Below are 27,071 nucleotides of genomic sequence, written 5' to 3' on the forward strand. Positions count from 1 at the left end.
GCAAGAATTTTTAATACTAGAATTTTGTCAGGAAGGAGGTGTTATTTGTGGCATGAAGTGTGCTAAAAAAAATGTATTTTAATTTGGAGGTGCTATTTCTTTTTGTTTACTAGTTGTTGCCAAAACATTGTGCCAAAACTATCAGTCAAGCAGTGAACAAGAAGTCCAAAAAACAGACTGGAAAGAAAGGAGAACCTGAAAGGGAGAAACCAGGAGTAGAAAGCATGAGGAAAAACAGATTGGTTGTGACAAAGTAAGCTGCATCTTCTGTTCTTTTCACCTTGAATCCCAGTCAAAATGTGTTCTACCTATTGAATGTGTCTTGCTTAATTTGTTTGAATAAATTTATTTGGCTGTGAATTTGACAGCTTTGCAGTTTGTGAGCTTATGATGCTTCTGTGGTTTGTATGGAAACTGAATTTTGTTACATAGGTAATAGGAATGTTTGTCACTTGAATTTATCCCCTTGGCTTTTTCCTTTCCTGAGCAGAAAGAATCCCTGTACTTGTAGCTAGGCTTCCTGAATAGTTGTATTAACTATGGGCATGTGAGTCCAAGGAGTGGATGGCATCTTCCATCCTACCTTGCTTTAGCACTCTTAAGGACAGGCTGGACAGGAAGATCTTGCTGCTGTAAGGCTGGTGGCTGACATGGAGTTTGTGGCTCCAGTGCCTGAACCAGGTGGGAAAACTTTCCTTCTTAGTGGCAGCAGAAAAATTGAAAGCACCAGTAAATTATTAATGAAACCAAAAAACTCACCTGGAATAGGTAAGATGAAAGGTTAATAAATGCAGCTTGGGATTTAAGAGATGATAGGGTATGAATGGCTATAAGACATGTGTAAAGAGAGATCTGAGATCAGGATGGTAGAGTGATAAAAGTATGAAAAGGAAAAAGCTAAAAATAGGAAAGTGTGTGATTGGGAGTGCCTAAATTCACACACTGCTAAAGGGGGGGAAGTGGTTTTACTACAGTTGCAACAACCAAACAGCAGAGAACTGTAAAGTTTAGAGAACTTGATGGAAAAGAAGTTAAAGATTTGTTCCCCCAATATTTTTAGGTTTTCCTGCTGGGAAAACATTATTTGTATTGCTTAGTTCAGTTAGGGAAAAATCACTTAGTTTCTTTTTTTGGGGGTAGTAAAAAAATACATATATCTATATCTATATATATATATATTAAAAAATATATCTTGCATCACTGTATGCAATGCATATCAGTATGTAGTTGTAGGATGTGTTCTTGGCCAAAATACTGATTTTTAAATATGCTAGAAAAGTGTCTTAAAGCACAAAATAATGAAGAGTTAGACCTGTACCTGCTTTTGAGGCATTATCCATTCAGTATGTGCCTTCCATGATAATGTACACTTCTGTTGCATTAAATATTTTTCTTACTTTCTTGTCTATTCTTAAAGCCTGGACAAACTGCATACTGCACTTTCTGAGCTCTGCTTCTCAATCAATTACGTACCAAACATGGTGGTTTGGGAACACACATTTACCCCAAGAGAATATTTGACATCTCACCTGGAAATCCGCTTTACCAAGTAAGAAATATTGTAGAGTTAGAAGCATTGATGCACAAGATAAGCCTTTGCTAGTTTTTGTTGGAAATATTGTGTACTTACTACACTAAACTAGGTTTAAAAGGTGGGTTGTGAAAACTGTGAGTAGAATCCCAGCTAAATGATTATTAAGCTACATGTGCAGATATACACAATAGTCAATTCCTGTTTCAAAATAAAATATGTTGAAATCCATATAATCTATTTAACGGCCAGATCCTGCATTCCCAATCCTATGGATTTTGTAGGAGCCTGGTGATGGCTGTTTTTAGGCATGTGTGAAGACATACATTCCCACCATTCTTTTGCACAGTGCTGGAGTGTTTTCAAGTATTCGAGTTCACTGCCTTGCTGAAAGGAGTCAAGAAGTCTAAAAATCAGAAGTCAAGATCTGACAAAGCCAACTTGACAATATGTGCAGTTGTTTTTTTTTTTTTTTTTTTAAGTGTTGCTGTTTGATCTTCCTGTCTGTTCTTACCTTGATCTTCCCATAATTTTTTTTCAGAAATAGGCAAATGGCAACTTTTGGAGAGGACTTCATATGAAACCAGACAGCTATCCTACTGTTTTATACCAAAGATTACTGGTTATATATTTCAAGCAGGGTACAAGGCTTAATCAGTTTAATCATCAAGACATAATATTAGGTCACTGGAGCATTCCATCAGTAAGATAAGGTGGAATAAAAATGAAGAAAACTTGATGACATTTTAAGAAGTCAGCTCTTCAGGTGTATGAACTTAGACTGGTGCTGGTCACTTGTGCTTATTATTTTAATTTGGGGGAATGAATTTGTGGGTTGGGGCTGCAGCAATAGGCATATTATTTTCAGAGACTGCTTTCCTTTTTCTTGCCTCATGAAAGACATAAAACTTGTTAGCTGAGCAGAATAGATATTCAAGTTATAATTATTTTTCAGACCTTCAAGTGGCCATTTCTTTCAGAGGCTTGCAGTGTATTCCTTAAAAGACAGTGTTAGTGTTTCACTGTTAGGGATTTTTTTTTTACTGTTTTAAGCTCCTCTGTGTTACATGTAATTGGACTGGAGCTTATTATTATGCCACTTAATCTTGTTACTGTATCTATTTTGAATTTATTTTAAAATAAGAGACTGCCTCAGAGGCAAACTATTGAAAATATTTATTTACATATGTCCAAGCAACAACAAAAATGTTACTCTAAATAACATGATGTTCTCCTGCAGAATAACTCATCCCATTCACTTGTGATGAAGGTTGTTATCTATGGATTTATTTTTTTAAATATTACTTAAAAACTTAGCTCCTAAAGTCTGAGAGAGTTATAAACTTAAAATAAGCACTGCCAAAGGTATTTGTTTGCTAAGACTTCTTTTAAGGATCCCCTGATACAGTTTTTTTGAGGACCTGGTTCCAGTGACTGGGTGAGGTCCCTGTCCTGTATGTTAAAATGGAATATACAGTCCTTTGTACAGTTCTGCTCTAGCTTGAAAACTAGCCTATGAACATCTGTTATTGGAAGCCTGGTTTTATTTATAGTGAGAACTTGAACAAATTAAAATATGTTCCTGCCATTTCTTGGCTCCTTGATTAAAGATAGAAATCACTGTGTTAGCTAAAGGGAGATTAATTTTTCATAACAGGATTTCTCTTTATTTATGTATGTATTTGATATATTTTTCAATTCATACTACATTATAGCTATGTGGTTTTTTAAAAGATTTCAAGCTGTAACAGCAGCTTTGGTCAAATAATTTTTTGTATTAACATGCTCTGAACACTTCAATACATGTTTGCTTTTGCATTTCCCAGAAATTCAGCATTTTAAAAGACTTCAGCATTAATTTGTTTGCTGAAGTAGTTGTTACATAAGCTTTGCAGAGTGTGGACTGCTTATATATATGGAGAAAAAAGCTTTATTTAAAAAGTGCTTGTTGAGTATTCTTAGTCTCATGAAATTTTTACTGGAACCACGGATAGAGTTGTCTTTGGAATCCAAAATGGTTTTTAAAAGTGCTAATGTACTATGTGCATTGATCAGGGTTTTATACTTGCGGATTTGAGAAGTATTCAAATAAAATTAATATTTTCCATGCTTGAAAATGTTTCAGGCCTGGTTGGATGGAGCTTTTGAGCAACCTGGTCTTGTGGAAGATATCTCTGCCCATGGCAGGAACTAGCTGATCTTTAAGGTCCCTTCTATGATTCTATCAAAACCTCTGGATATAAAATCACCTTTATAGATGCATCTTTGTTGAATTTTTCTAAGAAATTAGTTTGTTTCCAATCCTTTTGTTTCTAAAAGGTCAATTGTTGGAATGACTATGTATAATCAAGCAACACAAGAGATTGCAAAGCCATCGGAGCTGTTGACCAGTGTAAGAGCCTACATGACAGTCCTCCAGTCAATAGAAAATTATGTACAGATTGACATTACACGAGTGTTTAACAATGTTCTGCTTCAGCAAACCCAGCATTTAGATAGTCATGGTGAGCCAACCATCACCAGTCTGTACACAAATTGGTAAGTAGTATATGAATGCTTGTTACAAATTTTTTAGGGATTTCTTTTTGTTGCTGTTTTTAATGAAAAATCTGGAATTGGAGAAGTGGAGTTATTTTAAATTTTCTTAAGTTTCCAACATCACGTGTATACTTCTCTCTGTACCTAAAAGCAGCTTGAAGTTTGCAAACTTCTTACTCTTTTTATAGGGACAATATATAGAGTAAAATGCAGACATGAGTTGGACTATGAAAATAAACCTTTAGTGTATGGGCTTTGCTGTCCCTTGTCATACAACTGTACTTCATCTGTAGAGAGTATCCATGAACATGTGCCTTTTCATCTGAAACATTTCCCCTTTCTGATAAGGTATTTGGAAACTTTGCTACGGCAAGTCAGCAATGGTCACATAGCCTATTTCCCTGCTATGAAGGCATTTGTGAATTTGCCCACAGAAAATGAATTGACATTTAATGCTGAGGAATACTCTGATATATCAGGTAAACTTTGATACTTCTGCTCCATATTTGTCAAGGACAGTTATTGTATTGCTTGAGTAATTGGAACAACAGCAACTCTCAGAGCAACTGTTGCTGAAATAGCAGCTAACTCTTAGAGTTCACAATTGTTAGTCTTCAGTAGTATTTTAGTTCTATTCATGTTGCCTCTTGTCTCCCTTTTCCTATTTTTGGTCCAAGTAGCATTGCATTTAAGCTAAAGAAATGAGTATATTATGTGTTGGTAACTACTGCTTCAGTTTGCTACCATGCAAATTCTTGTATTTTAAATTATATTTTGGGGTAAAATACTTTTGCAGTTACAACACTAGATACATGCTAGATACACGATGGACTGCAAATAAATGAGGATGAAGTATTTTAAGTGTAAGAGGTTCTTTTGTTTCTCAGAAATGAGAGCCCTTTCTGAACTTTTGGGACCATATGGCATGAAGTTCTTAAGTGAAAGTCTGATGTGGCACATCTCTTCACAAGTTGCTGAGCTTAAGGTAACTGTGGAAATTGATGGGTGGGAAGGCAGTAGTTTTCTGTTTAAGCTTCCTTTAGGATATTTAATACCTGTGTTTCTGCTTGCCATCTTTTTTTAAATGACTGCATCAAGAAAACTGATAAAACTGTGAATCTTACTCTTCTTTTGTAGCAAGTTTGCACAGGTAGTATGTGTGTATCCCACATGCTTCAACACTGAATGTGCAGGATTTCAGGCAGACTGTTCATTTTTGTGTTAGATTCTCTAAGTTAGAAGTCAACTCTGTCATCATTGGGAAAAGAAATGTTTTTCAAGATCTCAGGTGTTTGTGAAGCCCTTACCCAAGACTGTTGATTCTCCAAATGTTGCAGGATAATCTCAAATCTATTTGAGTAATCTCTAAGGGTTTATTTCTTAACCATGTCTGTATGCATCTATTGTTTAGTTTCCATGGATGGAAGACTTCAGGTCCTTTTTTATTTGTTAGTTTTCCTAATTTCTACATATGTCTTTCCCTCTGGATCAACAGTAACCATTTATTATAAATGTCTGTGTTTTGATAAGTAAACCTCACATCTACTGTACTACAAACAAATAATAAAGTTGATGCAGTGAAAAAAAATGGAAATGGGGGCATCTCAAGGAAGTTCATTTCATGCATATTCAAAAGAGCAAACAGTGACAAGGGAACCACTTGGTACCTGTGTAATACCTTCTGGAAAGAAGTTTTAATAAATTTAATAATACATACTAGTTTCTCTGGATAGTCATACTATTAAAATGGCACTAATTTGCCTAGATTTTTTTATATTGACTTGTTCTTTTAGTGTCATTCCCAAATTTAATTCCAAGTTGTTATTGCATCTCATAATTTTCAGTGTATTTAACCACTGATTATTAAACTAAGGAATTTTTTGCAACTATTTTTGAAGAAGTACATGAGTACCTAAGAGATATAAGGAACTTCCTTTCTTTCTTCAATAACAATTTATTAGCATACCAGACCTTTAGAAATGTGTGAGTTTAATAGATCCTGTGTTACCCTTTCAAGTATCTTGTTTTCTTTGTAAACACCTTAATTGCAGTGCTGCTGAAGGGCTGAGGTGTATGATAAAAAGGTTTGAAGCCCTTTATTCACTGTCACATCTTAAGAAAAGGGGCTGCTTATGCTTTCCAAGCTGAACTAAGAGCATGCAGCGACCCTGACCTGAGTGCCCAGCCAGCCAGGGTTATTAATTCCTTATGCCCATACCAATTTTTGAGTTAGAGCATGAGGCTTTCTGGGTGAGAATGGTGTGGTTTAAGTTCTCACTGTGCACATTTCAAGTGAAGGTCAAAGGCCTTTGCCAAGTGTTTGTTGCTCTACTGTTTGTGCACTTACTGAGGAGTCATCATATTTCCTCAAAATCAGCACAATTTATGTTGTAAGTGCGTGCATTTTTATAAAAGCAGCTTGAAATTGTCTGAAATTTGTTGTTTTCTGATACTGCTGAGGGTAAGCAGAGCATGATGCAGATCCACATGTGCATGACCAAATTTTGGAGGATAAAACAAAGTAATAAAATGTTCATCTCTTTCGCTGGCATAGCCTGAGAACCATCTGTGTTTGGGGGAAGAAAGCAACAAGAGGAGAGAATGGGGAATTTTTTAAAAGTAGGGTGCAACATGCTTGCTTTGCTTCCTGCAAAGTTGGACCTGGTGTCAGTTTGATATCTGAGGTTTAAGACTGGGGCAAGAAGGGAAAGATTGCCTCATTTAAGCCACTATTTGAAAACTGTATTCCAGCCTAGTCCTTTTAATCTTAAATTAATATACTGGTGATTCTCTGTGAAGCTGAAAACTTGACTGAGTAACAATGTGTGCAGGGGCCTTCAGTCTTGCATTCTGGAGAGCTTTGAGGGATTTAAAGTAAAATGCCAAGTTCTGATACATCAGATGGTTTAAAATTACCCATCTTGATTTCAGTGCAAACCAGTCTTGCTTTGGCTTTCAACATAGAAGTATGTCACGTCCATGCACATGTGCACTCTACTGATAGTAACTGAAGGGTTTGGGCTGGAAGTGTTGCCTATAGAGAAAAAACTCTTGCAACGGTGTTAAAATGGTAAAGTAAAAAGCAGACCTTTATTGGAAGCCTCCTGGTATCCCAATGGTGATGGGATCACCACTGGATTTCTATAATTTTATAAGGTTAATTAGGATATCTTACAGGTATTTTCAGTAGGAGATTCAGTTGCCCCACACCACCTCTGGGTCAACCCCTTAGAGTTTGTTCAAGGGCTTCTTTGCCCCACTTCTTGTTATGACTTCTCAGATTCTGGTTGGAAAACCAAAAATGTTGTTCTTGTAGGCCTTCTTCCTGACAATATGACTAAACAGTATTTTAAGAAATGTATTATATGGCTAGCTTATTGTTCTAAAATCAAAGGGAAAAGCGTAGGAAAAGTACTGGATTTACAACCATATATTAGCAATCTACAAAGCTACAAATGTATGAAAAATATATAAAAAGCTTAGGCATCAGAAGGGAAGGGACCTTTAAGATTCGTGGTTAGTTTGCTGCATTTTGTTTAGCTTATTTCTTCCCTTGCTTTTCACTGAAAATAAGAAAGTAGGGGGAGTGGGTAGGTTATGGATAGACTCAAGATTATGGGAATAACATGATCATGATATAGTACAGTTGTTGGACAGGTCTGCTTTGCACAGGCTACTTACCACAAACTGGGAGTAAACACACATCACCATTTATTTCATAGAAGCATTATAGATTGTGTTGGTTTTTTTCTCCTCCTCTGGTCACAGGAATATTTACTTGAAAATTTAATCTGCCTGATTGCCAGATGTTTTGCCCTATTCTCAGTGTGAGTTGAAGCAAAATAAAACTATTAAAGCAGCTAGCAAAACTGTCAAAGGTTAGATCTTCATGAATCCTTAGCAGTAGGTTCCTGCAGCTATGCCTCTTAGTTTTTATGAAATATATATAATCATGTTCCACACTTAGTGGCCTACATGTTTGGTGAATATTAATTTTTCCTGCTGCCTCTTCTGGAAATTAGGATGGATTGCAATGCACCTACTTGAAAAATAAAACTATTAATAATCACTTTGGAAGACCACCCAACCACAATTCAGAATATTTTTGTTTCTCCCTCTATCCTTCAGTTCTTTTTTACATTGATTTCATTTAGTATTCAAAACATTAATTGAAGTGTTCTTTAAACAGAAGGAAAAACACTTAATGTTCAATGTTCAAGAGAACACAAGATCTACATTTTCTTAGCTGTTGATTGTCCTCTACATAAAGAGAGAGAATAATCACTTTTCTCTTTTGGAAGTAGGGTAATTAGCATTAAGACTGCAAAAATATTTTTATAAGAATAACCCACCTATTTTTTTCTTTAAGAGAGTTTAAAAATGCAGCTTGGCACAGCCACAGTTTCTCAGCTAGCAGGAAATTTGGATCTGACATTTTAGAGATGTGATTATGCAATCTCTATAATGGAAATTTTAATCTGATAAATATTTGGAGAATGATTTTAGGAAAGTTATTACACCTACTCTGATTTTACAAGTTGCATATATGAGAGCTATTAAAAAGTAGAAACAGACACATTTTCTTTTCTTTTGGCCAAACTGAAATGGAAACTACTGCACTTGAGTTTGTTTCAGGCTAAGGTGTTGGAACTTGGAGGTATGTCTTTGCTTTTTCATATTATGGTGGAAGAAAATTTCAAGTAAACTGTGCCAAGGTTTAACAATGTGATTTCCACTCTTGATTCCATTTTTCAATTTTACCAACATTAAATTTCTGCATAATTAGTGAAAGCAGCAATCCAAAAGAACTGATTACTTTGTGAATTTATGTTTTTTTTTGTAATATGTATACTTTTCTTCTAAAAAGCACAAGGACCTGTTGTCTGATTATTTTTTTTATGGAGTTACATTCCTTTGCTTTAAGATGTGGTCCATGTTGCTCAGTACAAAACCCATGTTCTAAGGGTTATCTAATCCTCTGGTTTTTGATTCAGAGCTTGGTTTTCTGTATAGCAGTGACTGATGATAATATTGATGTTGTAGTCCCATTAAGAACACGGTGGACACATCTGTATTCCGTGGGGTTAGTTGCTTTTCTGCCAAGCTGAAATGTCCTAAACCAGGCATTCATCCAGTTAACATGTTGAAATCTATAGCTGACATGAATCTTTGCTTCTTTTTAGAAACTTGTGGTGGAGAACGTTGAAGTTCTAACACAAATGAGGACCAGCTTTGACAAGCCAGACCAGATGGCAGCACTTTTTAAAAGATTATCATGTGGGTATCTAACAAGATAGAGAGTTGATTTTTATATTTGTCTTTGTGAAGAAAATGGGGAAAATTAATTTTTCTGCATTGAATATCCATAAGCAGTAAAATGTACATGAGCTCATATAAACTGATGGATCATTTGAAACTTTTCAGTCTTCTTATGTACCAAGTGAGATTTCAGTGTCATTCAGTGCACAGGCACTATATTAGTGATGAGTTTTGAGCACCATTTCAGGCATGATAATACATGGCTGTAGCAGCAGTAATATGGAAGCCTAGTACATAGCTTTAGAATGTGAAACAAAAAATAATTACAATAAAGAGACTTTTTATCCTCAAAAAGCACAGAAGCAGTGCTAGCATCCACAGTGTCAGCTGTGTATATTAGGTTTCATTCCAGGAAGTGGTAAATGTGATAGACTGCTGTTGGAACCCTAAAGCCTGGAAGTTTTGAGCTTTCTGTGCTGTCAGACACTGATCCCCAAAAGAGCACTGCTTTTGACTTGAGAAACCTTAGAGAAGGCTTCCAACACTGAGTGATGAAGTTGGAATCAGTGATGTGTAGTTTGAATAGAAGTGTGTAATATCACATGGTGAAGGGTTTTGAATTTAAAGTTTTGAAATGTAAGTATAAAACAAGAAAAAAGTTCTAAGGTGTTTGCTTCTTCTTTCTTGTTCCTTCTTCGTCTTGGTTTCAAGTAGTATTTTCTGGTTAAATAAAAAATGCCACGTTGTGAGTCACAAGTGTTTAGTCTTTAACTCAAAAGTAAAAATAATTTAGCTGTTAATTTTTAATTTAACAATTAAGCTTTAAAAAAAAAAACAAAATACAGCTTCATATTTTTTTTTTTGCTTTTAGCTTGTTAACTAGAAGTACTGTAAAACTCACTATACTATAAATAAAAATTAATAAACAACCAAGTCCAAACACAAAACTTCATGCTTCAATCCCAGCTCTAACTAAAAACAAAACCAAACCAAACAAACCAAAAAAATCCCCAAAGCAACTCTAATGGTCTTCTACTGAAAATCCCATTGTGGATTCAGCTATAAAAACCTGCTTTAGCACTGGGGGTTTTTTGGCTCTTTTAAAGAATAGCTTTGTTTCAGTACCTTGTTGTTTTCAATATTTTGTTATATGTTTTGTTTCTCTTATTTGAAGAATTGATCTTATAAACATCAACATTTCGTTCATTGTTCTCTTTTCAGCTGTTGACAGTGTTTTGAAGAGGATGACAATTATTGGTGTTATCTTGTCTTTTCGGTCGTTGGCACAGGAAGCACTCAGAGACGTAAGAAAAGAACTGAATATATTCTGAATTATTTTCATTGTCTTTAACTTAATGGAATGATAGGATATTTGAAGCTTAACTGTTCAGGAATGCTAGCTCTTAAAAGGTTGATGATGTGTGTAAAATGGCAATACTCAGTTGGAACTGAACTTCACATTGCAACTTGGGATGAAGGAATCTATTTTTTGAGTACATGTTTTCTGTGTTTACTCGTTTTAAAAGCTTTTATTTCACTTCTTTATTGCAAACGTTTATTAGGCTTTAACATCTTAAATCTACAACAAATACAAATGCATAAAATAAAAATGCATTAAAAAGAAAATAAGCCCAGTAAAATAATGGTAATACCTTCTAATTATCTAACTGATGATTATAATTATAATAACTACAATAATTATAATATCTAAGTTATAATTATCTAACTGATAATTAACATGGAAAGTATTTTTTCTCAATTTGTATGTATTTGTGTCTCTTAGGTCTTATCCTACCACATTCCTTTCCTTGTAAGTTCCATTGAGGACTTCAAAGATCACATTCCAAGAGAGACTGACATGAAGGTAATATTTGTAATTTGTAATATTTGTCATATTTAAACTTTGAAAGAGTGATAGAGTCGTTTTGGAGCTTAGTAATCGTGGATCTACAGACTCCTAATGTTCTGTGGAAAAAATCACAACCAACTGATAGAATAAGCACTCTATCTGCCTGTGGTCACATTTGAGAACTTCCATAGACTTAAGAACAAGATTTATCAAGGGTTAAAACATGACAAGGGGAAGAGTGCTGAGCTGCTTCACACCATGAGCAGTACAACTGGTAAAACTAAATATTTCAAGGGCTCTGTGTATGTAGTTGGAGCTCTCTGCATATAACAGCAGCTTAAATAAGGCACCTTTCTTCTGAATGAGGGTATGTTTCCATCCAAAACCCCTTGTTGGCACATCACATGGATTCTGGACGTGTATGCACTGTAGCTGAAGTCTATCAGGGTTTTTAGAGTCTGTGAATATTTCAGCTGCTTAATGGTATTGCAGCAGTTTAATTTGCAGAGAAGGGATATAAAATGTAGATCTCTTTGACTTTTCCAGAAACAACTTTTAGGGAACTGCTCTTCAGCAAAGTATGGTTTTTAAGGGTCAGAATATATTGTTATCCCTGAAGTTCACATTTTGCTGTTAACTCTTGAGGAAAGTAGCTAAGTTCTGTGTATGAAAATTCATTAAATAACATTAACATCCTCTTCCTTTTAAAAGTTGGGAGTCCATCATTGTGAACTTCATGATTTCAAAAGACACAGTTCAACAGTTATATTCTGGCTCATTTTCAGTTAAAATTACTGAAATTTTACATGTATGCTATTTCATTCCAAAATATAATCACATGCTCTTTGAAACTTGCAATGCTAATAAACCAGCCATGAATGTCTGATGTCCCAGAAAACATTGAAATTCATACCACAACAGCAGAATTCTGTGGAAATGCTGTGGAAAATTAACTTCAAGTGTTAGCTCATGATAAAAATTGTATCAAAACGATGCAAATTACCTTTGCAGTTCTCAAGAAAAGCCTTTCTAAAATTCCCACCTGTAGTTGTGGAGAAATCATTGATTACCAGAGCATCATGTTTAATACCTTACTGAACTTGAGGTATCAACATCCACAAGAGATGAGATGGGAAGTTCACTGCTTACTTTGCTTGATCTTTTCAGAAAGCATCCTACACCCTCTGGTATCAAAGAAGTGCTGAAAAGTAAGGTGGGATAAAGGCTACAACAGTAATCATTGAAGACAGTATTTAACCATTCATGTTTTTAAGTTGATGATAACAGATCCTTTGAAACAGTTTAGTGGATCTCCAGAAACATCACTGAATTCATTAGTATCAGCAGATAACAGAAAGTGTAGTAATTGCTGCTTCTTCTCTGGAAGTCAGCAAAGTAATTTACAGTCACTGGAATAATTGCATGGGAAAAAAAAAACCCAATAATAATTTATTTTAAAAATAAAAAACGCTGCTGAGGGCTGCTGTCTCTGGCTCTTGCCACATAGCACTACCTATTTGCCTTCTGCTTCACATATTTGGCTGTTGGCCTTCTCTATCTCTGCTGTAGTTCTCCTGTGATTCTTAAATATACCTATTTTGTGTATTGGTGTGTGTTTGTTTTTTTTTTTTTAGTTGTAAGTGTCTGAAATAAATTCTGACTGCTCTGGGTGTATTCTACTCAGCTGTACATGTGATACCAACTGTAGGATGTCATGTGTGATGGTGTGGTGTGACTTGTTGGAGAGTTCATAGCATGTTGGAGGACTGTACATGGAAGAGCCAGACCTCTGTAATCTTGTCCATAGTGCCTGTTGTGAATACTGGAACTCTTGTCATGTAGTCCCCCACAAGTCTGCCAGAGTTGGTCTTGAAACATCTTGTTGGAGGAGCCAGGAATTTTCTGTGGGTCTGCTAACAAATGTCTGGGGACAATTAGCAGCTCGTTCTCTGAGCTTCCTCCTGGCCCTGTCATGCAACTGAGCAACTGGAGGTAACAAAGTCTTCTTTTGGGACAATAAAACAAACATTTTTTTTCTGAAAGGCATTTTAAGAGACAGATATTTACAAGGTTTTTTACAATGGATTGGAACAGATGCCCTATTGGGCATATTTTAGGACATAATAACATAATAATTTCCTATGTACTGAATTTACCAAGTAAAGTATAAATAGTTTTAAAGCTGTTGATGAAATTAATACTCATTTTGAAACATTATTTTTATTCTACTATTTCCAAAACTTATGATACAGGGTGACTGTTAAAATGGGGGTCTCCTTTTAGTTGGATATTTTTAATATTAAATTCTTCAGCTGTCTATATAGGCTTTTAGAGACAGGCTTACATTTGTTCCAGTGTGCATAGAGTGACAGGATGAGGGGGAATGGCTTTAAGATGACAGAGAGTGGGTTAAGATCAGATATTAGGAAAAAATTCTGGACTGTGAGGGTGGGGAGGTCCTGGAACAGGTTGCCCAGAGAAGCTGTGCCTTCCCCTAAGGAGTTCAAGGCCAGGTTGAACAGGGCTTGGGGCAACCTGGGATAGTGGAAGGTGTCCCTGACTATAGCAGGGAGTGGAGTGGATGTGGCTTTAAGGTCCCTTCTAATGCTGACCATTCTGGGATTCTTTTGAGCCTGTTGGCTATGAACAGCTCCCTGTCCATATGCTCTGTAATTCTCTTCATGTAGGACTGTGCAAACAGCACTGTATGCTTTTCATACCAAAGCTCCCCCTCAGGTAGCCAGGCTGGGGCACACAAGGATGGTCTGCACAATATTCACTACATGGAGCTGCTCAACTATACATGAGAATTTATGGGCAAAGTGTAAAACTTCCCAAATACTAATGGCAGTAAGACACTGCTAGTGTTTCCTGTATTCATTTGTATTTGATGTAGACCTGCTTTTGCAGAGAGTCATCTAAACTTAGTTGAAATAGTAAATGGAAAGAGAAAACAAGTGTTGAATGCTTGTTAATGGTAACAAAAGAGACATCCTGGGATGGACTGGGAAATGGAATGCATTTCAAAAATGTTCTTAGTTCCTACAAGTGCTGTGGCCACTTAGACTGTAATCTTTGGTGCCTGGAGTCAATGAACACTGAATCTGTATAACATTTACATCTTGTAAGATTTCTCCATTACTCTGCATTTCACCAGATTGTGACTTTTGACTTTTGTTTAAAAATGCTGTATGTGTAGATGTTAGGTGATGCTTTAGATCTGGTAGAGAAGATAGATCAGTTTCTTTTGAGCATTAAAGAAAGATGTAGAAACAGCTAATTGGAAGTCAGGGTGTTGCTTTGGAGGTAATATGGTAAATTATATGAGTTCTGTGTGTCTTGACACAACACAATTACCATGTGGACCACAAAGTACAGACACAGCTGCTCAGTGGAGGTTAGAAACAAACAAAATCTACAGACCCTGTCTAATATTTGCCAAATCTCTGAAATTCCTTAGTGCCTCAAACTCATTTTAAACATCAGAGCAAAAACTGTGCTTCATCATCTTTACATGAAAGCATTCTCTGTTGTCTTTCTTCTGGTCCTCAGGTGGCAATGAATGTATATGAACTGTCATCAGCTGCTGGATTGCCTTGTGAGATTGATCCTGCTTTGGTTGTAGCACTGTCTTCCCAAAAGTCAGGTAAGAAGTTCTAACTTGAAAAATACACATGTTAAAAAAAGAAGTGTTTAAACTGCTGGGAGGAAACTTTTCTATTGACTCCTTTGTATTCCTTCAATAGACTTCATAAATGGCAAAAGAGGATGAATGACTTGTGCCTACTGTTTATTGGTGTTAGCTTGAGAATTTTTTCAAATATGAATAAATGGATGTGCTATAAAAGGATAACAGGTAGAGGTAGAAGGAATTTAATGGTGAGCACTGCTGTAATTTAAGAACAATGACAGTAAGAGTGTCTTGTGAACAACATGATCAGTTCTGTTGCACAGATGTGTAACAAATCTGTCACCTGAGTAAGCATTAAGAGCTGAATGCATCTTATGAATTTCATAAGATTTTGTTGCCAGTGTGTCCTACAAGTGTTAACATGAAGTTTACAAGGGAAAACAGTAAAATAAACATGTTAGAGAATTAACATGTATCGTGTTTCTTCTTTATTTCTTTAAGGCACTGCTGTCTAAGCTTTTTAGTTTTGTTTACTCTGGCATGTTCAAAGACATGAATTAAGACTCCTAAGTGTTTTTTTATGGTCTTCAGCTTTTTTCCTATCTTCCTTATTAATTATTTTTCCCCCTGAATGTTGTGGATAGTTAATGTTAGAATGAGACCATGAATATTTTAAATGCTACCTAAGTTGTTTTTTCTCACTTCAATAGTAGTTCTTTTGAGAGGAGAAAATACAGAGGGGCATTTCAATATTAGAATTTAAGTCCCAAGCACAATTTCTTTGTGCACTTAGGAAAAACCAACCCAAAGTGTATTTGTTCTATCTACATTAGGTGTATAAAATACCAAAGTATATTTTTGTGAGGTATCTAAAATGGCATTTTAAATAGATTATTTTCATTGTGGTACAGCTGTGAAATGTTTTAAGGTAGGTCAACAAAGAGAATTTCTGTATATTCTCATAATAGTTTATGATCTTGTATTTTGATTGTTACCTTTGGAGTTTGAAATATTTTGTTTTTATTCAGTTTTCATAAAGATAAATTCTGTACATCACCAATTGTTGACTTTTTTAACTGACCTTAGGCTAATGTGTGATGATGCTGCTATTTCTGTAAGCACAAGGTTTTAGTGTGACTTGACATGAGTGCACCATCACCTTCTGCTCATTTGCCAAAGGGAGAGTGCAAGAGAAGCTCTCCTTACCTTAGAGCAGTAACTGGATTTATACCAGCATGGAAAGATTACCCTTCTGCTCATCATATTAAAGACTTAGTAATTAAACTGTTAGAAGTAATAGCATAGCAGTGGCTTCTTTTTGTTCTCCTAGATAACAGATTGGAGATTTTGCAGCTCTACTCTGTTTCTTTTGGCAGGACTGACATTAATATTCCTCTTTTCATAATACAAACATTGACTTTGTTGGATTTTGCTTTAAATTTCAATTTAGTCAAACATTTTACATTCTAATCTACCTACAACTGAAAGGAAATATTTCAAGATTACTTCTTTAATTAAAGAACTTTATTATTTTTGTTTTTAGAAAACATTAGTCCAGAAGAAGAATATAAAATTGCTTGCCTTCTGATGGTCTTCGTGGCTGTCTCCTTGCCTACTTTGGCTAGCAATGTGATGTCTCAGTACAGCCCTGCCATCGAAGGTAATGTCAGCTCAGTATTTGCTGGGAATGCTGTCCTCACAATAGTTCTGGTAGTGACTGCTTGAATACATTTGCCTTTGGTATTTAATTATATTTTATAGTGAACAAATTTAAAAATCTGTCAGCATTAATTCAGGCAAGTTCTTCTGAAAGTACTTTAAAAAGCATTTATTTAACTTGTCTGAGATAACTTTTTATGAAAAATTAGTTTGGTGCTTGAAATTTTCAGAACAGTTCAGACACTGCAGGGGGCAATCTTGTCCTAATGTGGAGTCGTTCAAGCACACATTCAGCATTAATTGGTGTGACACTTACTACCTAATATAATATATTCTAGTAAGTATTAATGTTTTATTAATCTTTACATTGGCCTTGGGCCAGTCATACAGGGTGTCCTTTCTATATTTAATATGCTGTTCATATTGCCAAGCATAAAGTTTTGAAAAGAGAATCTGGAAGGTGTAAGTGGTGAACAGAATTATTTCCTACACAATAGTTCTTATTTAAAAAAAAAATAAATCTTTGCCTAAACAAAGTTCTTTGCATGCAATCCACAGTTTTCTTTTTCTTTTTAAGTTGAAAAAAGACAGTACTGTTCCAACACATACAAAAATCACCTTTCAGCTGTTCAAGCTATTTCCTTTGTAATGTGTAACATGACTGATGTAAAAGGCCTTGTTTTTACTGTATCCATTTACTGGCATGCATGTTTTCTCTGATTAGTTTTAAATTTACATTATTTTTAATTTACTCAAAATTGTAACTCACGAAGTAAGTGTAAACTGGCTTCTGAATATTTCAAGTACCAGGAAAATATCAGCAATTTAAAAAACTTCCTGTATCACTTAAAGTAGTATGCAATTTTTAGAGACCCAGGATTGTTGTTTTACATGGGATTAATCAGCCTTTTCTTCAGTTTTGAATTATTAGGCATCTATTGATTCTAGTTTCATTTTAAAACAGATGATGTAGACTTCTCCAGTTGTGGAAAATGTTAGATAAATCTGATATATGAGTAGAACTTGAATATTTATTTGGAAATTAAAGAGTTTTCAAGTTAAAAGCTTTTTCTGCTGAATGGGGAGAACAGTCTGTAACCTGCAGATTTGTTTTCTTTACTCATGCTGTCATAGTATTTCTGTTGCTCTTTGCAAGCTTTTTCCAAGTCATGATACTTGAATAAAAATCTTGGAACATAGGTGAGAGCAGGGAATATCTAATGTGATTAGTGAGGTGCACAGATAGAAACTTCCTTGTTTGAAGACAGTCAGGTTGACTGTCTTTACTCAGTCCAAATGAACTTGTTTATGTGTATGTAAGATCCCATCTCTTAAAGATTACCTAGTTAAGAGTTTTGTAGAAGAAATCCTCTGGAAGCATTTCCTGCTACCAGTTTCTCCTTCAAAGGATCTTACCAGCTCTAGAGTCTCAAAACCTGTATGGCTTGGCAGGGGGCAGTACTAAAAGTTTTACTGGTGATTATATTTTTGCATTTACTGTCTGCAAATTAAGAGTGTGTCAGGCTAGCTGGAATTTCTCCAGCAGGTTAAAGATCAGGTGGGTTTGCTTTCCTCAAACTTCCTCTCTTCCCAAGACCCTCTTAGTCATCATGTTTTTAGCAGGCTGAAACAACAGATAATTCTTCTGTTGAAGATAAGCAGATAATCTTCTGCCTATTTTATATCATGTAGCTTAAATATTCCAGTTTGTGTGATTTCATTTGCATTAAATAACTCTGAAGATGAAGTCAGGCAAAGCCTTGTTTCAAAGTGAGCTCTTAAAATACAGTTCATAAATGACATGAAACTGTGTCTGGGGAGATAATTTTCCTCTTGAACTCAAATAAGCCCATATTAGGAGTTGCTACTGGTTCTGTGAGATGTGGCCTTGTGTATTACATGACTTTTTACTGAGTGGGCTCTTTTATTGAGAGGAAAAGCTAGCAAAAGGTATACATAAAATATGCTCGCTCTACAAAAATAACTGAACAAACAGAATAGACAGAATGTCATTCCTGGCTTTCTTGCATAATACTACTTTTTCTTGTGTTCTATCCTTATTGTAGAACATCTGGCTTGAAACACTTAATATAAATGGTATTTCCAGAATGTGAACTTAATAAATTCTGCTTTATGAAGTAAATTCCCTGGATAAATCCTGAATTAATCCATCAACGAGTCACAGATTTGAAGGAGTTTCAGCTTTCTAATCTGGCAAGAGATATCTCCCAAATACAGACAAGTGCTTGGACAGCTGTAGCAATGTCTGTATTCCTCTGTCTGCTTCAAGATCAAATCTGTTTCTTCCACTAGTTCCAGATAAAGGCTCAAAGTCTAACAGACCTTTACTTTTGCTTCCAGTACAGAATCTGAGCTGCTAGTGAAACACCAGCCTAGAGGTCTAATTTGTCAACTAGAGGGTAGAATAAAATACTAGTCTGCAAGAGCCCTAGTTCTTTTCTAAATACTTGAAACCTGTTGTGAGTTGGAAGACAACAGTTCCATTGCATCAATTCCCTTGTTGATGCTTTTTCTACAGCCTGAGACATAAAAATGAAGTCTCTCAAATAAAATGAGCCTCTTCAAAGACAAATACATATTTTAATCAGAATTAAGCAGATTTTCTTGACTGATGTTCATTCACATAAAAATAGGAGACAAAGTTGGAGTACCCAATCTGGGGGCCCTGCTGATGGAGATCCTCAGGGATCTTCACTGGGACCTACTAGTCAATATATTCACAGACCACCTGGATGAGGGGGGCTGAAGAGTGAGGTGAGAAAATTTATATGTCTTGTGATGTTGTTGAGGGTATTAGAAGAGTGAAGAGCTGCAGAGGTATGATACTGAGTAAACTGGGCAATAAAATGACAGCTAAAAGTGATTTTAAGTAACAACAGTGATATGCATGGAGAAAAAATGGATTTTTCTCATGTGGAGTGATGGGGTCCAGCTGACCTCACTATTCAAGCATGAACTTGGAGGAATGGTAAATGACTGTATGAAAAGATGAGCTCATTGCTCACCAATGGTCAAAAATATATTGAGGATCAGCGTGCTTCCATGCTTGAATACTTGTTAACTCCTTCAAAGACCACCTCTTTTTCATATGCTCATGCTTGCCTAAGATACTTGCCCAAGTGTATATTAATTTTGTTGTAAAGTGGTTCATTTGACTTAATTTGCCTGGAAGAAATATCTCGTTTACTGAGTAGCAGTTCTTCTGCTCTCTGTGAAAACTGATGTCATTTAACCACCTTCCAGGGCTCTGAAGCCTGGGTGAATTTTAGGCAAGATGTTACATATGAAAATCAGCAATGGAACAACTTTGTTCTTGAGTACCTGTTGATCTCTTTGAGGAATACTGTCTCAAAGGGCACAAGATGTTCATTTACACAGAGGGAGAAATTCATTGTCAATTAGCTTGTGAAAATCCTGTATGTTTGGCCTAGTCAAGTGTTAAAACTCTCAAGTTTTGTAGAAACCGAATAAACTTCCAATATATTCCTTATTTTAAGAGCTCCAGGTAGTTTCTCAGGTTGTTGTGACTATTAGGAATTGGAAGGGAGAGCTGTACTTCTGGTGACTTTTCTGATAGCAAGTTCAGTGTGGCAGAGTACCTCGCATCCATTGCTTAAGATGCTAAAAGTTCTTCCATTGTCACAAGTCTCTTTAGTCTTTGGTGATATTTTCCAAAGAATACTGTCTTTTGGTGCTGATGTGATTTGAGTATGTTTTTGTTTAGGGCATTGCAACAATATTCATTGCTTGGCAAAAGCTATCAATCAGATTGCTGCAGCTTTATTCACCATCCACAAGGGAAGCATTGAAGACCGTCTTAAAGAATTTTTGGCTGTATGTATAACTTTATTTCTACTTGTTAAAATGTACTGTTGATTTGGGATGCAGTGCAACTGATTTCACAGAAATCTGCTTTTGATGCACAAGAGAGAAGAATATTTTCTACGTGCTTCTGTATACGAGTCTATACACAGATTGAATTTTGCATTAGTTCTTTATAAAGACTTGTGTGTTGGAAAGTTAGAGGAGCAAATCATTCTAAGTGTCTTTTTTTTTTTCAGTACAATATTTAGTATTTTAGCACATAGCATTTCTCCCATTGTGTGGCCTGTGACTGGGAAAAAAATGTGCAATGCATATAAAAATCAAAATTCTGTCTAGCTGACTTTTTCCCCTGATGTGGTGGGTACTTGAGTTAGTTACCTTCTTTGGAAAAAATAAGATAAACTCCAGAGTGGCTTTTGTGTTGTACCTTTTGACATGCCTGCCCTTCTTAAACATGAACAGCCAGGTAGCAGGGTGTTACAGGGGTAGTTGGGAAGAGAAAATTTTTAATGCCTCAGAGTAGATTGACGATGAAAGCTACTGAAATCTTTAGTGATGTTTAGGAAAAAAAAATAAAAAGTTTATAGGTTATAGTGACGTGTTTTAAATACATTTTGATGTGGTACTTGAGTAGAAATAAAATTTTTTAAATTTTTCTTAATTAGCCAGTAGTTCAAGGAAACTAAAGGCAAAAGCAGCAGCATCACTTTAATTTTTAAAAATCACAACTGATCTTGAGTGGGTTTTGATTTTCCCGTTTGGCATTAAAATGTATGGAGAAAAAGCCCCTCCTTCTTTATTTTAGGTAACTTTCTGTAACTAGAAGTTCACAGAAACAAGGTTTTTTTTCCTTAAAAGAACCTTTCACTTGTGGAAATTCATTGCATTTTGTAAAACAGAGAAAACACCCATGGCCATTGACCTTGTCTAATGCAACTGCTGGATGTAAAACATGAAAGAGAAATGGTTGTATCAAGTTGCATACATTTGACAAATGAAGAAAACCAGTATAGTTTCATGTGATAAAAACAGTTTTGGTATGAGATTTGCATTCTTTCAGTGTTTATGGACTGCTTTCAGACCACTGCTTTTACTGCACAGACTATGACTTGATGGTTCAGATATTTTGTTAATCTTTGTTTTTTAACTTACTGTTAAAAAACTTACTGACTTTCAGTACTTTCAGACTTACTGTTAGTCTGAAAGAAAAACATCTCTTGAGAAGAAAATTACTGCTGAAGATGATCTGCTTTCCTGTCCAAGTTAATGAAATATGAAAAAAACTTAGGAGGGTCTTTAATTCTGATGAGTATGTACTATGTATCTTTTGAAGTACACATATTGACTTAATATTAAACATTTATTCATGACGGCTTTTTCAAGAAGAATGTTGAGTTAGATTTTTAAAGTTAGTATATTTTAATTTAAAATTCTTTTCTGGTAAAGATGTGGTTTAGTCATGTTGCCATTGCTTGGTGTGAGGGCCGAAATGATGATTGTACATCTGAAAGTTGGAAGGTGTGTTTTTTTTTTTTGTTTTTTTCAAATTTCTACAAAGCATGACAACATGGTGTCAAGGCATCTACAAATTAACTATTTTACTGTATTCTGTAATCCTGAACTTGTAAATACCCAAGTCCAAGTTAGAAGCTTCTAGGATATCTTCTAAAACTAGGATAATAGGGTTGCTTAAGGTGCTGCCTTTTTCAACCTAGAAAAGAAACAACACACACTCTTGAGACAATATTAGAATGGGAAGTAATATAAAAGTGGATCTTTATTGGAGCTCCAAGGGCAGTTATGGAAGAATGTCCACAAAAGCCTACCCACACAGGGTGAATACAGTTTATGTAAGTTTAGCAAATGAGCATAATTGATAAAAAACATCAATTAGGAGGAAAAGTGGTGATGCAATTCCCTTTCCCCCCCTTCCCCCCCACAGGTCAAGCCCCTTCTCTGGAGCCTTTCCCTTAGTACCAGCTGTCCTTTGTTTATGAAAATCTATCTCCAAGAGTTGTTGTCAACCTCAGTAGCCAGGAAGAACCACGATAGCACAGGGGCCTTGTACCCCCCTGGGGCTTGGAGCTCTGGAATATGTTTTGTCTTTCTGCCTGGAGAAAGGGCACGGAAAAGTAGCTATAATACAGTAATAGGTTGCAGAGCTCCAAACGTATGTGTAAAAAATACAGAGAATATATAAAAGAAAAATAGACAAAAATCAATAGGCATAATTTCCCTCCTTTTTAGAGACTAGCAACACTCTGTGTTGTCTATTCTCTATTCCATATTTAATCATACCACTGTTTTGCACTGCTATCCACTGGTTAAAATACAGATGCTAACTATAACTACAGCTACTGTGAATATTTTTTTTATCCAGGCCCAGTTTGGTAACCATTAATTGAGTGTATACTGAAGGTATATTTATAAAATATTGTTCATTGACAGTTAAGGTGACATTTCTTCAAAACTTCTGCTGTTGCAAAATGGGTAAAATTTCAAACAATAAAAATTTTAATCACCTTAAACCTTACAAAAATGCAGTAAGTTGAAATGTATATTGGGAAGGACAGAAGTGAGGTCTTGATCCCCTGGGAGTTCTGTCATTGATTTCAGGAGACTTCATAATTGTAGACCAATGATGACAACAAAAAGTTCTCTGCAATAAATTAATTCACTTTTTATATTAAAATAATGTGTCATTTATTAAACAGGCACATTAAATAAGGCACATTGAAACTAAAGCCCAGTGATGGTTCATGTGCTCAGGATTACTTCCTTACCTTTGTCATTATTAGTACAATGCAGAGTCCATTGGCTTTTTGTAACAAAATAGCAGAAGCTCATCAATGCTTTGTTTTATTTATTGCTTTGAAATACTCATTTTACATAGCTTGCATCATCCAGTCTACTGAAGATTGGCCAGGAGACTGACAAAACTACTACAAGAAACCGAGAATCTGTTTACCTGCTACTAGACATGGTGAGCATTTGTGTGTTTTATTTGTAGCTCACAAACCAGTGGAAATCATCTTTATGTTGTTCCTGGCATTCTAATGTCAATATTTTTTTTTTCCATTCCCCCAACATGCACATATTATTGCCATCATCCTTTATTGCTTAGAGCATTGTATCACATTGTTCAGATAATTTTCATTGTTCACTCAGTGCATACTGTATGTTTAAGAAGCAGTGTTCAGTGTGTAGGAGAAACTCTTCTCTGCTCAGAGGATTTCCTCTCAGTATTCAGTGTCCTTTGGAAGATGACTATTTATGTTGGAAAGCAAAATACTTGCTTTGAGAAGCAGTGAGTTTAAATGTAGGGAGAAACACGACTATAAACTTGGTACAATTTATTTTCACTGTGAAATATGTGAGTGGTAGTGTGATGCAGACTGGAAGGATCCACATGAAATAGATTATCAGTAGAAGGTGCTCTGCAAAACCTCGTGTTTCTGGTATTTTTCAGATTGTGCAGGAGTCTCCATTCCTGACAATGGATCTCTTGGAGTCTTGTTTCCCTTACGTCTTGCTGAGAAATGCATACCATGCTGTCTACAAACAAAGTGTTACATCCTCTGCCTAAGTGTCTACTTACTGGAGATAAGACATAGCACGCATCTGTGTGGCCTCAGTTTTATCTGTAAACTGTGGAGCTATTTTACTCTATGGCCTGATGAACAGTTTTGTGAATTATAAACTTTTTCCATAACGTTGTATTCCTAAACAGTGGTTTCTTAATATGGTTGTACTACAATATAAGCTTGGTTGATTTTAGGTTGCACACTTATGGAAATTATTTTTCTCATTTCTTCCTTTATTTTTTTTTTAACTTTAGAGTACAGTTATGTTTTAAAAATACTACTTCTGCTTTATGTTTTTTTGATATTGATCATGCAAAACAAAAATTGCTTGTTTATTTCCAAGAAGAAAAATGTATGTAGTGGTTATTTTAGATAGAGTAGCTTTCATCTGTGTGTAAATTATTTCAAATAGGGAGAGTTATAAACTTGTACCTATTGTTCTTATTGAAAACAAATATTGGATGTGCATTTCTGTGAAGTAATTACAGCATTTCTAGTTTTATTTTGAAACGTTCACCAATCTACATACTATGACACTCTCTAACATTAAAAATGTTATAGGACTGCTTATCCTACAGACAGTGATCCTCTCCCAATACTCTTAAACAACTGCAAGTGGTGGTGTTTGTATAAAGCATAGTGGAAATTTTTTTTAAACTAACTTCTGTGGTGCCCTGTTGGCATTAACACTACCATTGTACCCTGCTGTATAATAAACATTCTTACACATTTATCATATATTGATAAAATGTTAGCCCTTAACCACTTTTTATATGTTTTAAATTTTTGAAATTCAAGTGTACCTTCCATAACATACAATAAACACTAGACTGTATTATCTGTAGGTGAATTATTTTTAATATAAATGTTATCCTAGTATTTTAAGCTTTAACTGTGCTGTTGTGCATTGATTTACATCTCACAGTTCATTAAATATCAATCCTTAGAGCTTTTATGTGAAGACTTCTTTTAATCCTTCACCTTTTGCGCTAGTGAATCTTGTAAAAAGTTGGAAGAAGGAATTAAAAACAATGTTAAAAATGCCAGTTTAGTGCCATTATCCTTTAAATCTTATTTTTACATAATAAAGCAAGAAAAGCATTTATGTAGTTTGTAGTGATCCCAGTTGTACCCATAGAAATAAGCATATTGTTAAAGTATGAAACTTGAAATAATCCTAAAACAGGCGAATGTTGCTAAAACCGTAACATCAGACGTGACTGAGACAGATGTATAATAGTCCCTTTTTTATCAGTCATGCAAATTGGCCTTGCAGGATAGCATGGGCTCATTTAGCCTGAAAGCTGACCAGATGGTTGTGCTCTGTAATCCCTGATGTATAAAAGCTGTGTGTTCCTCAACAGGCTCTGGACATTGTATAGAGCCCCTGTTCTTGGTGCAACTTCTGTGCATGCTGGTAACATTTTCAGTTATGAAAGAGCTGTTGTGTGCTCAGTTACAATAGCTTCCTCTGTCCAGAGGAAAAAAGTACTGGAATAACATTGTCCTAAGGAAGTAAGACAATACATCTATATTTTTCCTAATTATGCATTTGATGTTATAACTATGGAAGTGTTTTTTAATTGATAAGTTAGTACCATAATGAAGAAGTTTGTTCATAAAGTAATTAGGTTGAATGCAAGATTTGCGAGTTCTACTCTGTAATATTTATAGTCTAATACATTCAAATGTTCTGATTTCAATTAAGATTTTGATTATGATGTTGCCTTTTGTGGGGAAAAAATGCCTATTTTCAAGATGGATTCTTGAAAACTCAAGTTTCAGAAATAACTTATTTTGTGCCTTTAATATTTTTAAATACAAAACAATTGTATATGTCCATTTGCCTCAAATCCCAGATTTCCACTGTAGTGGTTCTGTGGTGTTAGTAAACCAAATGTAGAAAACAGGTAATCACTGACAAAAAGGTAATGAGTGTGGTATCTCTTCAAGAAGCTGTTTGGGACAGAGCTGGGTTAGATTTAGGCATGAACCTTTCAGCTGTGGTAGTTTCTGTGGGATTCCTTACCTGTGGTGTCTGGCACACAAATCCCTGAGGTGATGCCTTTTAACTGCACTACTACTTCTTAACTGCTTCCTGCAAGAACTTGGGCAAGCTCAAAACAAACCACACAAGGGAGAAGTTGCAGAAGAATCATACGGACTCATCCATGTGTTGGTTGGACTTGAGCAGGGTTGGAAGGGTTTCCTTGTTTTGTTCTTGCTGTATTTCTGTTGTCCCTGGTTTCAGCTGAGCTGCCACAGAGCTATTTAGGGTTCAGTCTGCTCATGGGAAGCAGAGCACGTCAGGCTTGGTCCATCAAGGCAACGTGTGTCCATGCACTGCACAAACTGTCAAAAGCCTGGTGAACCAAGTTAGTTGGGAAAGAAGATAGAGAAGGAATTTTTCCTCTGGAGCCTGCAAGACCATGTCCACCACTTGGTAAGTTCAACACTTGCCACTGTATATCGAGTCATCTCAGGTGGCCTTTTACAAACAAAATGTGTTTGTAATTCCTGGAGCACGAAGCACAGATGGCTGGGCTGAGTTGGCCCCATATGGAGCCAGTTTGGATCAAATGTCTAATTCATGGGGGAGGGTTTTGCCTCATGTGAGAAACAGTGCAGAAGAAGAATGTCCTGTTGCTGCCCACAGAACTATTTTTATAATTTATAAAGATCTGTCTGCCAGAAGATTACCATTGAAAGCAAGACCTACTCCTAAACCTTCTTTTTTTTTTTTTTTTTTTTTTTGGTGTGGTAATTTGTTTTCTATGTAGGAAAAGGAGCTGGTAACACTTGGACTGTACCACTTTTTATACACTGGAGAAAGGCATTCTCCCCAGAAAATGTTGGAACAAGGCCAGTGATTTGAAGAAAGATAAGAACCTTCTTCCGCAGGTCGTCATGGGCTCATATGACTTCAGAACTTATTCATTCCAGATTCAACAATTTTGGACCATAAGTAAAATATGCTTGGTCTCTAAACTATTTTTTTTCCAAAAGCTTCCCTGGTTCTGAGATTCAGCATTGTGATTCATATTGAAAAGTGAGCCCTGAGTTACTAGTAACTTATAAATTCTTAAGGCTCAGGTATGTCTGAAATAAAGCTGTAATTTTTATTATAATTTTTTTGTGAATTGCTCCCTCTGGCTGAATGAAACTCAAAGCTAG

General features: G+C 35.6%; 1 protein-coding gene across 2 annotated transcripts in view; it reads left to right on the forward strand.

The window, feature by feature from the left end:
• NCKAP1 (NCK associated protein 1) overlaps nucleotides 1-25,317 on the forward strand; it is a 60,113-nt gene extending 34,796 nt beyond the window's left edge. For both annotated transcript variants that reach the window (XM_062506678.1, XM_062506677.1), the window contains 13 exons: nucleotides 114-253; nucleotides 1,418-1,549; nucleotides 3,851-4,069; nucleotides 4,418-4,548; nucleotides 4,957-5,054; nucleotides 9,253-9,346; nucleotides 10,550-10,632; nucleotides 11,112-11,192; nucleotides 14,730-14,823; nucleotides 16,352-16,468; nucleotides 20,213-20,322; nucleotides 23,207-23,296; nucleotides 23,783-25,317. In XM_062506678.1, the coding sequence (XP_062362662.1) occupies nucleotides 114-253; nucleotides 1,418-1,549; nucleotides 3,851-4,069; nucleotides 4,418-4,548; nucleotides 4,957-5,054; nucleotides 9,253-9,346; nucleotides 10,550-10,632; nucleotides 11,112-11,192; nucleotides 14,730-14,823; nucleotides 16,352-16,468; nucleotides 20,213-20,322; nucleotides 23,207-23,296; nucleotides 23,783-23,899 (1,506 nt within the window). In that variant the 3' untranslated portion in view covers nucleotides 23,900-25,317. The remainder of the gene's footprint in view (nucleotides 1-113; nucleotides 254-1,417; nucleotides 1,550-3,850; nucleotides 4,070-4,417; nucleotides 4,549-4,956; nucleotides 5,055-9,252; nucleotides 9,347-10,549; nucleotides 10,633-11,111; nucleotides 11,193-14,729; nucleotides 14,824-16,351; nucleotides 16,469-20,212; nucleotides 20,323-23,206; nucleotides 23,297-23,782) is intronic.
• Nucleotides 25,318-27,071: the final 1,754 nt, after the last annotated feature.

The sequence above is a fragment of the Cinclus cinclus genome, chromosome 21 (assembly GCF_963662255.1).
Source record: "Cinclus cinclus chromosome 21, bCinCin1.1, whole genome shotgun sequence".
NCBI lineage: Eukaryota > Metazoa > Chordata > Aves > Passeriformes > Cinclidae > Cinclus > Cinclus cinclus.